This window comes from Ahaetulla prasina, chromosome 2 (assembly GCF_028640845.1).
Source record: "Ahaetulla prasina isolate Xishuangbanna chromosome 2, ASM2864084v1, whole genome shotgun sequence".
In the NCBI taxonomy this organism is placed as follows: Eukaryota; Metazoa; Chordata; class Lepidosauria; order Squamata; family Colubridae; genus Ahaetulla; species Ahaetulla prasina.
The window spans coordinates 188,046,803-188,063,290 of record NC_080540.1 but is presented as its reverse complement, the minus strand read 5'-3'; the positions used below and the strand labels follow the sequence as shown (position 1 = coordinate 188,063,290).

General features: G+C 41.8%; 1 protein-coding gene across 8 annotated transcripts in view; it reads left to right on the top strand.

The window, feature by feature from the left end:
- CARM1 (coactivator associated arginine methyltransferase 1) overlaps positions 1-16,488 on the top strand; it is a 146,992-nt gene that overhangs the window by 91,481 nt on the left and 39,023 nt on the right. Inside the window, exon 13 of one of the 8 annotated variants that reach the window (XM_058171173.1) lies at positions 2,660-7,534. The exons of the other annotated variants lie outside the window; for them this stretch is intronic. Coding sequence (XP_058027156.1) covers positions 2,660-2,789 — 130 coding nt within the window. The 3' untranslated portion in view covers positions 2,790-7,534. Of the gene's footprint in view, positions 1-2,659; positions 7,535-16,488 lie in introns of those variants that run through there. 8 annotated transcript variants of the gene reach the window in all.

Genomic DNA, 16,488 nt, shown 5'->3' with positions numbered 1-16,488 from the left:
GCCTCCTCGTGGTCCCCGATGGCGGCGCAAGGGCTGCGTGGCGAGGTTAATGGGTCCGGCCACCAGCTCCCTCCCGTCGATGGTCTCGACGCTCATCGGAGGGTCTACCGGAACCAAGGGGACACCAAAATGGTCCACGAAGGCCCGGTCCATAAAGTTCGTGGTGGCCCCTGAATCCACCAGCGCGTGTGCCGGGATCCCTTCCGGCCGGTCACCCACCCACACCCGGGTGTCCAAAATCAGGTGCCGAGGGGGCCCAGGGTCCACGTCGGCCATGTCTGGCGGGGGCTTGGTCCGTGCCCGGCCTAGGGTTTCCCCTGGGCCGGGCCTGCCCCGTTTCCCGACTGGCCAGGCCGGGATTCGGGGACGGGCGTACGTGCTCCGCCGTGCTTCCTGGGGCATGCGGCGGCGAAATGGCCGGGCTCCCCACAGTACAAGCACAGCCCCCCTTGGCGCCTCCGGCTCCGCTCCTGGGCCGTCAGGCGAGGCCTGGCCGCTCCTAACTCCATGGGCTCCTCGGCGGCGGCCACGAAGCGCGGGGTGGCCCGGGACGGGGTCGGCACGGGTCGAGGGAGGGCAACGGTCTTTGACGGTTGCGGGCGGCGACAGGACGGGCGTTGCTGGAGACGGGTGTCGAGGCGCAGGCAGAGGGGCACCAGGTCAACGAGGGTCCGCGGCACCTCCACCCGAGCCAGCTCGTCCTGGAGCTCTTCCGAAAGGCCCCTCTTGAATGCGTCCGCTAGTGCCGTGTCGTTCCAGTCCGAATCATGGCACAGCAACCGGAATTCCGTGATGTACTCCCGGAGGGGGCGGGGCCCTTGTTGGATCTCTCCGAGGTGCCAGGCAGCCGTCTGGGCCCGCACAGGGTCTTCATACATCAGGCGTAGTTGCCCCCAGAACCCCTGGTTGTCCGCCAGCAAGGGGCTGTCCCTGAGCACCAAGGGCGTGGCCCACTGCGCAGCCTGGCCAGACAACAGGTTCATCACGAAGGCCACCCTGGCCCGGTCATCTGGAAAGTCCCCCGGCCGCATTGCCATGTAGGTCTGGCACTGGGCCATGAAGGCCGGGAACATCTCCATCCGTCCTGAGAACTTCTCCGGCACCGGTACCGGGCTGTGGCACTGAGGAGGAGGAGGAGGAGGAGGTTGGACTGCTGGGGCATTCCCAGCAGCCAGTTGAGCAGTCAGCTGGGCGACTTGCTGTTGCAGTTGCTGGTTGTCTGTTTGTAGCTGCTGCACAATCAGCGCCAGCTGTTGCTGATCCATCTTGTAGATGTGTGAGGAGTCAGGCAAGATGTCGTGTCCCACTCCTCCGCTGACGGCTGGGTCCGGGAAATCCGAATCAGGCTTGCCTCTGCAGCTCTGCCCAAAGTCCTAGCAAAGTCCTCAGAGCAGGCAGGAGACCAGTAAGTGACTTCAGCAAGATAAGTTTGACTTTTGCCTGACTCAGAGACTGCCAGAAAGTAGCTCCTTTATATAGGCCATGGGGTGTGGCTCCATGACTCAGCACTCATTAAGGCCTGCCCCTCCCTTCCCTCTGTTGCCTCCGCCTCTCCAATCTTCTGATGCGAGGGTCACTCCAATCAGCTGTTCTTGGGAGTAAACCCTCCTCAGGCTCACCTGCTGTGGAGGAGGGGGAGGGGTCTAGCTGCTCCGTTTGCCTGGGCATGGAGTCAGGGCTGGGGCAGGGAGATGCTCCTTCTTCTGCAGTTTGTGGGGGCATGGAGCCAGGACTTGGGCCGGAAGGCATACATTCCTCAGTGTTGGGGAGCAGGTAAGAAGGCCCCGGCTGCTCTGAGGGCGGGCAAGACACAACAGATGGTGGTTGTGCCTCTCAGTGTTGCCATAGCATGAATCCCTCCCTCAACTGTTCCATGAACAGGCTGCAGCCGGTGATTGGGAGCTTCCACTCAGCGGGGTTGTCCCGTTCTGCTAGCCATTTCGCTTTCCACTTGCCCGCCTCAGACCACATTGATCCAAGAAGGGAAAAAGGGGTCTTTGGCTCGGCTGCCATGCCCACATTTGTTGCCCAGTGGGTCTTTGGCTCCTGGTACAGGACATCTCTCACTCACTCCTTTGTTGCTGCGGCCAGTTGCTCAGACTTCTCAATCTTTGGTTTCAGATGCATGCCAGCTGGCATTCAAATTTCCCTCCCAGGCCTCCCTTACATTCCAATGCCTTCCCTCTCCTATAACTGTTGTCCGGTTGTGAGCGGAACTGATAAAGATGCAGTGGAGTGGATCAACTCCAACCTCTTTTGAATTTTACAAAATTCAAAGGTCTTAAACTGGTTAAACTGTTGCTGGCAGGAGCATGTCACAGAACAAGGGAAAATGTGGAAGTTGCAATTAGAGTTATAGAATATAGAATAACAAGTTTGGAAGGGACCATGAGGTCTTGTAACCCACCCTGCTGCCCAACTAGGATACTTTATACCATTCTGGACATATGGTTGTCCAGTCTCTTCTTGAAAACCTCTACCGATGGAACACCCATAATTTTTGAAGGCAAGGCCATTCCATTGATTAATCATTCTCACAGTTAGGAAATTTCTGCTTAGTTCTAGGTTGGATCTCTCATTGGTAAGTTTCCACCTGTTACTTCTTGTCCTGCCCTCAGGTTCTTTGTAGAATAGATTGACACTCTCTTCTTTGTGATAGGCCTTCAAGTACTGGAAGACTTCTATCAAGAGCTAGTTTGATCTACTGGTTAAGGCACCAGACTGGAAAGCAAGAGATTGATTCTAGTCCCACCTTAGCCATGAAAGCTAGCTGGGTGACTTTTGTCTAGTCACACTCTTAATCCAACTCATCTCACAGGGTTGTTATTGTGGAGAAAATAGGAGGAATAATATGTGTTGGATATATTCACTGCCTTGAGTTATTTGTACATATAATAAAGATGGGCTACAAATAAATAAATTACGTCACCCACTAGTCCTTCTGTTTGTTAAATTAGACGTAATATAGTTCTCTCAAGTATTCATTATACAGTTTAGCCTCTAGTTGTCCTATAATAATCTTTGTTGTTCTTTTCTGTATTCTTTCAAGTGTCTCAGCATCTTTTTTCTGTATCATGGTGACCAGAACTGGATGCAATATTCCAAATGTGGTCTCACCAGTGCAATTTAAAGGGGTATTATCACTTCACATGATATTGATATTATCCCTCTGTAGATGGATAATCTAAGACCTCATTTTGGTTTGATTTTTTTGGGCAATTGCAGCACACTGTTGGCTCATACTTAAGTGATGGCCCACTAGGACACCTAGTTTCCTTTCACATTACTATTGTTGAGCCAGGTACTATCTATTCTATATCTGTGCATTTAGTTTTTCTTGCCTAAGAATCTAGAAAGAAAAACAGGAAATCCAGCATAATTTCTCAAGGGCCTCACTGATAAACTGAAAGACAAAAATAATAAATATAAAAAATGGAAAGAGGAACACGTAAGTAAGGCAGAATATCAACAAATAGCCTAAATTTGCAAAGACGAAGTCAGGAAAGCAAAGGCTCAGAATGAATAAAGACTTGCAACGAAAGTCAAAGTTAATAAAAATAATTTCTTTCAACATATAAATAACAAGAAAAAAGTCTAGTAAACAGTTGGCGAAGAGAACTGTTCGCCAACTGAGAAAGAGAAGATGGCAAGGCAGTAGGCAGTAGAGAGAAAGCAGTGCTGCTTAGCCCAAAACATAACTGTAAAAGAGAGATTAGGAATACAAATTAAAATAGGCAAGAAAATACAATACTTGACAACACAGTATCAACAGTAGAAACCTTCAAATTTCTGGGTTCTATCATATCGCAAGATCTCAAATGGACAGCTAACATCAAAAACATCATTAAAAAAGGACAACAAAGAATGTTCTTTCTGCGCCAACTCGGTAAGCTCAAACTGCCCAAGGAGCTGCTGATCCAATTCTACAGAGGAATTATTGAGTCTGTCATTTGCACCTCTATAACTGTCTGGTTCGGTTCTGCAACCCAACAAGAAAAACACAGACTTCAGAGGATAATTAGAACTGCAGAAAAAATAATTGCTACCAACCTGCCTTCCATTGAGGACCTGTATACTGCACGAATCAAGAAGAGGGCCGTGAAAATATTTGCAGATCCCTTGCATCCTGGACATAAACTGTTTCAACTCCTACCCTCAAAACGACGCTATAGAGCACTGCACACCAGAACAACTAGACACAAGAACAGTTTTTTCCCGAAGGCCATCACTCTGCTAAACAAATAATTCCCTCAACACTGTCAGACTATTTACTGAATCTGCACTACTATTAATCGTTTCATAGTTCCCATCACCAATCTCTTTCCACTTATAACTGTATGACTATAACTTGTTGCTGGCAATCCTTATGATTTATATTGATATATTGACCATCAATTGTGTTGTAAATGTTGTACCTTGATGAACGTATCTTTTCTTTTATGTACACTGAGAGCATATGCACCAAGACAAATTCCTTGTGTGTCCAATCACACTTGGCCAATAAATTCTATTCTTCTTGTAAATGGTAAGAGAACACCTGTCCGCTCTAGAAGAGTTCAAATCTCGGAGACCTGACAGATTACATCCTAGAGTTCTAAAGAAGCTGGCAGGCGTGATCTCAGAACCATTGAACCATATCTTTCAAAGATCCTGGAGAACTGGGGAACTACCAGAAGACTGGAAAAGAGCTGATGTAATTCCCATCTTCAAAAAATATAAAAAAACATTCAGGAAATTATAGGTCCATCGGCCTGACATCAGTACCTGGGAAGATCCAGGAAAAGATAAGCAACAGATAGATCTGTGAACACATCTTATTTCCTACAAGCAAAGTTACAACCAACAGGAGTTTGTCAGACTCATGCCAAACAAAACTATGTCATTTTTTGACAAAGTGGCTTAGTGGATCAGCAAAATGCAGTGGACATAGTATACTTGGATTTCAGTAAGGCATTTAACAAAGTAGAACCCAACCTACTACTTGGTAAGCTAGAAAAATGTGGGATAGACGGCATCACCATTATATGGATTTTTAACTGGCTAACAAATACCCTTCTATATGTAGCCTTTAATGGAATTACACCTACATGGAGAAAAGTAAGCAGTGGGGTACCACAAGATTCCCTTTTAGATGCCGTATTCTTCAATATTTTCATAAATGATTTAGATGAGAGATTAGAAGGGGAACTTGTCAAATTTGTAGACAACACTAAGCTAGAAAGAACAGCGAACACCCCAGATGATAGGCTCAAGATCCAAATGGATCTTGACAGACAACACAGCCCTATCCAACAAATTCAGTGTTGAGAAAAGTAAGGTTCTTTACATTTAGACAAGAAAAACCAGTTATACAGGTACAGATTAAGTGAAACCTGGCTCAAGAACAGTACTTTGGAGAGGGATCTTGGAATCTTAATAGATAATTATTTAAATATGAGCCAGCAGTGTGCTGCAGCAGCAACCAAAAAAACTCAATGCACTACTAAGTTGCATTAATAGAAGGACAGAATCAGAATAGAGCTGGAAGAGACCTTGAAGGTCCTCTAGTCCAGCCCCCTGCTCAAGCAGGGAATCCTATACCATTTCAGACAAGTGACTGTCCAGTCTCTTCTTAAAAACCTCCAGTGATGAAACACCCACAACATCTGAAAGCAAGCTGTTCCACTGGTTAATTGTCCTCACTGTTAGGAAGTTTCGCCTTAATTCCAGGTTGCTTTTCTCTTTGATTAGTTTTCATCCATTCTTTCTTGTCCTGCCCCCTAGTGCTTTGAAAAACAAATTGATCCGCTCCTCTTTGTTGTAGTCTCTCAAATACTGGAATACTGCTATCATGTCTCCCCAGTCCTTCTTTTCTCTAGACTAGCCAAACCCAAATCCTGCAATAATTCTTCATATGTTTTAGTCTCCAGGCCTTTAATCATCTTAGTTGCTCATATTTGTACTTTTTCCAGAGTTTCAACATTTTTTTTGTAATGTGACCAAAACTGGATGTAATATTCCAGGTGTGGTCTTACTAAGGTTTTATAAAGTGGTACTTCACGTGATTTTGATTTTATACCTCTATTTATACAATCAAGAATTGTATTAGGGTTTTTGGCTGCTGCCGCTTGCTGCTGACTCAGGTTTAAGTGATCGTCCACTAGGACTTCAAGGTCCCTCTCAGTTACTGTTTTTGACTCAAGTTTTGCCTAATCTGAACTTGTGTAATGTGTTGCCTCACCAATCTTCCCAAGAAAGCAGGACTCTTAAAACTGAAGTTGTTCCAAAAAGAACTAGGCGCCAGTCCATCCCTGGTGTCACAATAAAAGCAGTGGTTTTGGAGTGATTTGCCATCGTTAGTTCGAGTGGTTCAGTGGCAAACTTGGCCGGGGCGCCCCCTGCAATGGAGCCATCAAGTTGGCAAAATGAGACTGGGGTTTTTAGTGGCCTTAGTTGAATGCCCAGTTCCCTGACCAGCGACCGGCTTATTAGACTTCTCGTGCACCCCAAATCTAGCAATGCTTTAAGTCTCACTTTTTTCCCTGTGGGCATGGCTTGGTGGTCATATGAGTGGGTGGGTGTGGCTTGGTCATGTGACCAGGAAAACCAACTATCATACTTTACACAAAAATAACACAAAATCTACACAACTGACTCACAATGCAAAAGCAGGTGGACTTCACACAAAATGGCCCCTGCAACAAGCAGGAATCTCACAGAGTCATAGAGAGCTCAAAAACAAACTATCACACTTTACACAATAATACCGGTTCAGGCAATAGGTAGTAAAAAAATAAGTTCCAACGATTGCATGGCACAGCTTATTGTCACAGCTGATTGTCAGAACCTTTTTTTTTTTACTTTTTTAAAGCATTTTTTTTACTATAGTTGCTGCCTAATGTAAGGTCTTGCCTCTCCAATCTTCTTAAGAAAGCAGGACTCTTGAAACTGAAGTTGTTCCAAAAGGAGCTTTTATTGAAAGGATTGTGATAGCAAGAGGTCTAGGCAGGAACTAAATTTCCCTACCTAAAAACAGCAATTTAAAGTAGTGCAAACAAAGCCCCTCCCACTATATAGCAATGCAGAAAACAGAAACTCACAGCACAGCAATGCAGGAAACAGAACCTTAATATAGAGATCTCTCCAAGCAGTAAATAGAAACAGAAACTTCATAGAGATCCCTCCAATCATCCCCCCTCCCACCAGAATGCCAGTGTCCCAATAGAAATACATGGGACCTGACAATTTATACCTTTGGTTTTTCTTGCCCAGGTGTAAAACCTTGCTTTCTTCCACATTAAATTTCATTTTATTGGATAGGGCTAGTGGTGAAATCTGAACTGGTTTACTACCAGTTTGGTGGCTGTGCATGTGCACTGTACACCACACGCCAAATGCAAGGTGCGCACATGCAGTGCACGCCAAAAGGAAGCATGGGAAGGAAGGTAAGTAGAACAGCGTGCAAGGGGGGTGATCAGTTGGAGTGCGATCGTCGGAGCCTCTTTTTTAAACTTTTTTTAAAGCATTTTTTAAATGCTTTAAAAAAGTAAAAAAAAGGTTCTGACAATCGTGCACCACAGCTGTGATCGTCGGAGCCTTTTTTTACTTTTTTTAATGCATTTTTTGACTACCTATTCAGGCGAATAGGTAGTTAAAAATGCTTTTAAAGGGTAAAAAAGCTCCGACGATCGCATGCCTCAGCTGTGATCGTCTGAGCTTTTTTACCTTTTAAAAGCATTTTTTTAATCTATTTGGGTAAATAGATATTTTAAAAATGCTGTTAAAAAATAAAAAAAGGCTTCGATGATCACAGCTGAAGCACGCTGGAGCCTTTTTTTTTACCTTTTAAAAGCATTTTTACTACCTATTCGCCCAAATAGGTAGTAAAAATGTTTTTAAAAGGTAAAAAAAAGGTTCTGACGATCACAGCTGAGGCATGCAATCGTTGGAGCATTTTTTTTTTTACCTTTTTAAAGCATTTTTTACTACCGGTTCCGGAGAACCAGTAGTAAAAAAATGCCTAAAGAGTAAAAAAAAAAAGTTCCAACAATCGCGTGTCACTCAGCTGATCGTTGGAACTTTTTTTTTTTTACATTTATTACTACCAGTTCGGGCAAACCAGACCAAACTGGTAGCATTTCATCCCTGGATAGGGCCCATTGTTCAAGTCTGTCAAGATCTTTTTGGATCCTGAGCTTGTCTTCTGGGGTGTTGACTGTTCTTGCCAGTTTAATGTAATCTGTAAATTTGATGAGTTCCCTTTCTATTCTCTCATCTAAGTCATTTATGAAGATATTGAAAAGTACTGGAGCTAAGACAGAACCTTGTGGTACCCCACTGCTTACTTACTTCCCTGTAGATGTAGTACCATTAAAACTACTAGTTGAGAACGTTTTATCAGCCAATTACAAATCCATCTGGTGGTGATGTTGTCTATTCCACATTTTTCTAGCTTACCAAGAAGTAGGTTGTGGTCTACTTTGTCAAATGTCTTGCTGAAGTTTAAATATATTATATCCACAGCATTTCACTGGTCTCCTAATTTAGTTACTTTGTCAAAGAATGAAATAAGATAAATTTGGCATGATCTGTTTTTAACAAACCCGTGCTTGCTTTTTTTCAATTATTTTTTCCAGTGTCTTCCCACGTATTGATGTTAGGCTGATTGGTCTGTAGTTTCCTGGGTCTGTTCTCTCCCCCTTTTTTTAGATGGGAACCACATCAACCCTTTTCCAATCCTCTGGTAGTTTCCTAGTGCTGCAGGATTTTCTAAAGATATGGTACAATGGTTATGAGATAACATCTGCCAGCTCCTTCATAACTCTGAGATGTAATCCATTAGGCCCTGGTGATTTATCAGACAGGTGTTCTTTAACCATTTTCTTGCTTATTCTAATTTTTATTTCAAGTCTGTCTTTTACAGTTATGTTTTTGGTAGGTTGGGCTATATCTTCTTTTTATGTGAAGACTAATGCAAAGAATGAGTTAAGCAGCTCTGCTTTAAGAAGAGGAGGGAAGAGTATTAATGGTAGAAATTGTAATGAATTATAAAAAAATATTACTTGTAGGAATATATGCTCCGAATAATAATCAAGAAGAATTTTATGCAAAATTACATAGAAAAATATTAGAATATGAATATGAAAATATTTGTATAATGAGAGATTATAATGCAATAGTGTATAATGAACTGGACTATAAATCTACAAAAATGAGTAAAAAACCACGGAAAACACTCCCAAAAACTTTCTACACAATGGTAGATGAATTAAGTTGACAAGATGCTTGGAGAAAGAGAAATTTAAAAGAAAGGCAATATACATTTTATTCAAATAGGCATATGTCATGGTCAAGAATAGATATGATGTGGATGTCTACAGATCTAATATCTAAGATAGACAAGGTTGAGATAGAGACAAATATATGGGCAGACCACAACCCGATAATGATGGTATGGAAAGGCCAAAGAAAAAAAATGAGATGGACATCAAAGCTTACTAAATGAAAAATTTTTTATGCAATACATGGAAAAAGAACTGACTTTTTTTTTCAAAGAGAATAGAAAAGAAGATACATCATTGCAAAATGTGTGGGACACCAGTAAAGCATATATAAGAGGTTTGGCAATGACTTATGCAGGGAAAAGAAATAAACAGAATAAACAAATACAAAGGGAAATAGAGAAAGAATATAAGAAATTAGAGAAAGATTTACAAAAAAATCCACAAGACAAAAAAATTTAAAACTTAATGGATTTGAAAAAACACAAATTGAAAATAAAGATTTGGCCAGAAAAATAAAATCAACAAAGCAATTTTTTTTTTGAAAATGCAAATGAACCAGGAAGGTGGTTGGCATACAAAATGAAAAAAGAAAAAGAAAAGAAATTAATAACACAACTGTTAGACCAAGATGGAAAGATATGCTATCGAAATGAGGAAAAGAAAAAAATAACTGAGGAATATTACAAGAAACTATACCAACAAGAACAGATATCAGAAGAGAAAATAGAACAATATCTGGAAAAAGCAAAGATTCCTAAAATATCAGAGGAATTCAGAAAAGCACTAGAAGAAAGAATATCAATGATGGAATTGATAGAGGGGATTAAAAGACAGAAAAATGGAAAAACCCCGGGGCCAGATGGATTACCAGCAGAATTGTATAAAGAATTGCAAGATATATTAAGTGATAAAATGCTACAAGTATTCAGTGATTTACTAATAGAAGCCAAGGCACTGAAGTCATGGATGGAGGCATATATAACTCTTATACCAAAGGAAGAATCAGACCTGCAACAAATAAAGAATTATAGACCAATTTCATTATTAAATGCAGATTATAAAATATTTGCATCAATTATGGCGGAAAGACTGAAGAGGTTGTTGAATGAATTTATACAATCAGATCAAAATGGTTTTCTACCTAAAAGACAAATTAGAGATAATATACGAATCATATTGGATACATTGGAATATTATGAAGCTCATCCAGAAAAACAAATGGTGGTGTTATTTTTAGATGCGCAGTAAGCATTTGATAATGTGAATTGGGAATTTATGATTACACAATTACAAAAGATGGATTTTGGGGTTAGATTTGTAAACGTGGTTAAGACTATATATAAAGATCAATCGGCAAAGGTAATAATAAATGGCAAAATGACAGAAAAAGTAGATATCAGAAAAGGAACTAGACAAGGATGTCCGTTATCTTCATTGTTATTTATCTTGATGTTAGAGGTTTTAAATAGAAAAATAAGACAAGATAAAGAAATAAAAGGAATGAAAATTAAAAAAGAAGAATACAAGCTACAAGCATTTGTGGATGATTTACTATTCATTATGGAAGAACCAATGGAAACGGGTTTAAAGTTAATGCAACAAACAGAGGGATATGGAAAGGTAGCAGGATTGAAAATAAATAAAGATAAAACTAAAATAATAATCAAAAACATGAAATAAAAACAAAAGAAGCAACTAATGCAGAACTTAGATATTCAAATAGTGAAGGAAGTGAGATACCTGGGCATTCAATTAACTTCAGGATGTATTACATTGAAGGAAGATAACTACTACAAATTGAGGAACCAAATTGAAATAGATTTGGAAAAATGGAAAATTTGCAACTATCCTTAAGGGGAAGAATAGCGTTAGTTAAAATGAATGTACTGCCGAGAATTTTGTTCTTCTTTTAAACAATTCCGACAAAATTGGAGAAGAAATATTTTGAGACTTTGAATAAGATGATGTGGAAATATATATGGCAAGGAAAAAAAGCAAGAATATTATATTATATTAAATTATATTTTAATATATTAAAATTTTAACAAATAATATTAAACTGATTCAAGACTCTAAGACTAGAGGAGGATTTGGCCTACCAAACTGGGAATTTTTTCACCAAGCAGCGATGTTAACCTGGGTTAAAGAATGGATTTTATTGAGAAATACAAGACTATTGACTTTGGAAGGACATGATTTGCAACTAGGTTGGCATGCTTTCTTCTGGTATGCCAAAAATAGGATACATGGATACTTTTAGAGACATTGTGTTGTTAACAAAATGGGAAAGAGTGAAAGAAAAACACTATATGGAAATATCAATGTGGCTTTCAACAATAGAAGCATTGACACATCCGAATATGATTAATATGAACAATATTGTGTGTTGTAAATACATTTTAACTGAGAAGGGAGGGTTAAAACAGAAGCAAGAATTAGAAAAACAAGGGATTGAGACTGATTAGTACACAAGATTGCAAATACAATCAAGATATGATAAAGACTTGAAATGATATGGTTTTAATTTGGGGGAATCAGAGTTGGATCAGATACTGACTGGAAAGGATGAAAAAATGATTAAAAAATTGTATAATTACCTATTGCAAGTTAGACTAAAAGATGAAGAAGTAAAAGAAACAATGATAACATGCGTGAAAAATTTTGGTTATGCAATAGAATTAGAGAAATGGCAACAACTATGGGAAAAGAATTACAAATTGACAATGGCAACGGCATATAAGGAAAACCTATATAAAATGCTTTATAGATGGCACATACCACAAGAAAGACTAGCAAAAATAGTCAAAAATAAAGATAAATCAGCTAAATGTTGGAAGAAATAATAATAATAATAATAATAATAATAATAATAATAATAATAATAATAATAATAATAATAATAATAATAATAATAATAATTTAATTTGTATACCGCCCTTCTCCCGAAGGACTCAGGGCGGTGCACAGCCAGAATAAAATACAAAGAAAACAGTACATATAATATTATTGGCCAAAAATTTTAAAATACAGTAACACCCTATAAAAATTTACAAAAATTTAAAACCCATAAAAGCAAATTAAAAATTTTAAAATCAAGCCAGTCCAGCTAAACGGAAAAAATAGGTTTTAAGTTCGCGGCGAAAGGTCCGAAGGTCGGATAGTTGGCGAAGTCCAGGGGGAAGTTCGTTCCACAGGGTAGGAGCCCCCACAGAGAAGGCCCTCCCCCTGGGGGCCACCAGTCGACATTGTTTGGCTGATGGCACCCTAAGGAGTCCTTCTCTGTGAGAACGCACCAGTCGCTGGGAGATAGAAGATGGCAGTAGACGGTCCCGTAAACATCCTGGTCCTAAGCCATGGAGCGCTTTGAAGGTCGTCACCAATACCTTGAAGCGCACCCGGAAGACAACAGGCAGCCAGTGCAGTCTGCGCAGGATGGGTGTTACATGGGAGCTCCGAACCGCTCCCTCTATCACCAGCGCAGCCGCATTCTGGACTAACTGGAGTCTCCGGGTGCTCTTCAAGGGGAGCCCCATGTAGAGAGCATTGCAATAGTCCAAGCGAGAGGTCACGAGAGCATGAGTGACCGTGCATAGGGCATCCCGGTCCAGGAAGGGGTGCAACTGGCGAATCAGGTGAACTGATAAAAAGCTCTCCTGGATACGGTCATCAAATGGTCTTCGAAAGACAACCGTCCATCCAGGAGAACGCCCAAGTTGCACACCCTTTCCATCGGGGCCAATGACACCCCCAACAGTCAGCCGTGGCTGCAGCTGACTTACCGGGGTGCCGGCATCCACAGCCACTCCGTCTTGGAGGGATTAAGCTTGAGCCTGTTCCTCCCCATCCAGACCCGTACGACTTCCAGACACCGGGACAGTACTTCGATAGCTTCATTGGGGTGGCCTGGGGTGGAAAAGTACAGCTGTGTATCATCAGCGTACAGTTGGTACCTCCCCCCAAAACCACTGATGATCTCACCCAGTGGCTTCATATAGATGTTGAACAGGAGAGGCGAGAGAATCGATCCCTGCGGCACCCCACACATGAGGCGCCTCGGGGTCGATCTCTGCCCCCCTGTCAACACCGTCTGCGTCCGGTCAGAGAGGTAGGAGGAGAACCACCGATAAACGGTGCCTCCCACTCCCAAACCCTCCAACCGGCGCAGCAGGATACCATGGTCGATGGTATCAAAAGCCACTGAGAGATCTAATAGGACCAGGGCCGAGGAGTAACCCTTATCCCTGGCCCTCCAGAGATCATCCACCAACGCGACCAAAGCCGTCTCTGTACTGTATCCGGGTCGAAAGCCGGACTGGAACGGGTCTAGATAGACGGTTTCATCCAGGTACTGGGGTAATTGACATGCCACCGCACTCTCTACAATCTTCGCCGTAAAACGAAGGTTGGAGACTGGACGGTAATTTCCTAAAACAGCTGGGTTCAGGGAAGGCTTCTTGAGGAGAGGTCTCACCACCGCCTCTTTCAAAGCAGCGGGAAAGATCCCCTCCCGCAAAGAAGCATTTGTAATCCCCTGGAGCCAGCCTCGTGTCATCTCCTGCGTGGCCAGCACCAACCAGGAGGGACATGGGTCCAGTAAACATGTGGTGGCATTCAACCTTCCCAGTAACCTGTCCATGTCCTCGGGAGTCACAGGGTCAAAACTATCCCAAACGGTCTCAACAAGACGAGTCTCGAAACTCTCGCTTGGATCTACCCAATTTTGATCCAATCCATCCCGAAGCTGAACGATTTTATCGTATAGATAAATGCTCGAATTTGCCGGGATCCAGGGGTGAAATGCTCCCGGATCAGACCGGCTCGTGTGTTCGGTAGCGATGGCGGCTGCTAGTTCGGAGGACCGGTAGCAAAAATCCCTGGCCCCACCCCCCTGCCTCTGCTGAGCCACACCATCTGCAGAGGGTTTTTTTTTTACTTTTAAAAGCCGGTTTTGCTTCAGTAAAAAAAAAAGCCTTTGAGGATCCCGCCCCTCAGCTGAGATCGGCAGAGACTTTAAACTTTAAAAAAAAATTTAAAGTCTCCTCTGGCGATCTCACCTGAGTTCCTCATCAGCAGAACCTTACTTGTACTCTTACCTGTAGAAAAGATGTTTTCTACAAGTAACAGTAGAGATTCCAAGACACTTACCTGATTACTGATGAACACATGGCCACAGCCCGAAAGCAGTTTCAGTTTCAGCCAGACAGAATCAATCGCTCAGCTAATCTATTTCCTCGGTGAATCAGTTGGCTGGCTTTGCTGGCTCTGGGATTTGAAGTCCACAATAAAATAAAATAAAATAATAAAATAAAATATTTGTGCAGCTTTTTGAGATTTGGTGTGTTTCTGTAGTGTTTCACTCTAACTACACAAACACACAAAATTTCAGAAAGCTGTATGCGACATTTTGTGTGTGTGTGTGTCAGTTGTGTGTGTGTAAAGTTGAAAGTTGGTTTTTGAGCTTTTTGTGGCTGTGTGAAGTGTGAATTGCAGCTGCTTTTACATTGTGTGTGAGTCAGTTGTGTTGTGTGTGTGTAAAGTGTGAAAGTTGGTTTTTGAGGTTTTTGTGGCTGTGTGAAGTGTGAAGTGCAGCTGCTTTTACATTATGTGTTGTGTTGTGTGTGTGTAAAGTGTGAAAGTTGGTTTTTGAGCTTTTTGTGGCTGTGTGAAGTGTGAAGTGCAGCTGCTTTTACATTGTGTGTGAGTCAGTTGTGTTGTGTGTGTGTGTAAAGTGTGAAAGTTGGTTTTTTGTACCGCTTATTGTTTTTTTATACTTTGTTTATTATTTTATTATTTATTGTTATTGGCCACGCCCACCCAGCCATCTGACCACCAAGCCACGCCCACCAATTAAGCCACGCCCACAGAACCGGTAGGGAAAATTTTTAGATTTCACCCCTGCCAGGGTCATATTATCATATGTGGTGGACATGTATAGAATAAAAAAATATTAGTTTAGAATGCAGACATGGTTAAAGCCAGACTAGAATTAAAGCCAGAAATTTTCTTATTGGGTATTTTGCCAGAAAGATATAGCAAAGAAGAAATGTATTTAATTATCCATGTAATAACAGCAGCAAGACTTGTATTTGCCCAAAATTGGAAGTTAGAGAGAATCCCATCAGAAGGTGAAGTAATAAAAAATATTTTAAATTGTGCAGAAATGAATAGATTAACTTTAAGAATAAAAGATAAAGAGGAATCGGTGTATTTCAAGACATGGGAAAGATTGTATGTATTGTTAGAAAAGAGACAGAAATGAAAGTCAATAAATAGATAATGTTAATAAATGGAAAAGAAATGAGAAAAATGGTAATGAAGAAATAGAAACCCAGATATCACCAAAATAGATGGAAAAGGGGGAGGGGGGATGAAGAAGGACCTCTGTGGCTCAGACTGGTAAGACAGTCTGTTATTAATAGCAGCTGCTTGCAATTACTGCAGGTTCAAGCCCCACTAGGCCCAAGGTTGACTCAGCCTTCCATCCTTTATAAGGTAGGTAAAATGAGGACCCAGATTGTTGGGGGCAATAAGTTGACTTTGTATATAATATATAAATGGATGAAGACTATTGCTTGACATAGTATAAGCCGCTCTGAGTCTTCGGAGAAGGACGGGATATAAATGCAAATTTAAAAAAAAGAAGAAGAGAAGATTATAGATATAAAGGTACAACCATGAAATGATGGATTGGGTAAAATAGAAAAGAAACCGAAAAGGAAGTATATATTATCAGAAGATTGGAGTTCCTCGGATACCAAACAAGGGAAATAATATACAACAAGGAAGAAGGAAAGAAGAGAGGAATAGAAGGTAAGATAGAGGAGGTGAAGGAGAGAGAGGGACGGAAGGAAGGAGAAGGAGAGGAAGATAAGTTAGGGGATAAGAGTAGGAGAGAAGGTGAGAAAGGAGGGAAAGAGGAGAAGAGTAGGGGAGAGGAAAGGGAAGTAGGTATGAGGAAGGAGAGGAAAAGGAAGGTCCGTTTTTTGCTCTCCCCAGGCTCCAGAACCTTTCTAGGTATCTGGGGGTGGGGGGAACAGCCTTCGCTACTGCTCTGGAGGCCAGAAACAACCTGTTTGCCAACTTCTGGTGGGACTGGAAGGCCTGTTTTTTGATCTCTCCAGGCTCCAGAGCCACTCTAAGAGCCTTTGGAGGACGAAAACAGCCTTCCTCATCACCCCCGGAGGCCGGAAACTGCTCATTTTCCAACTAACAGGCTATTTCTGGC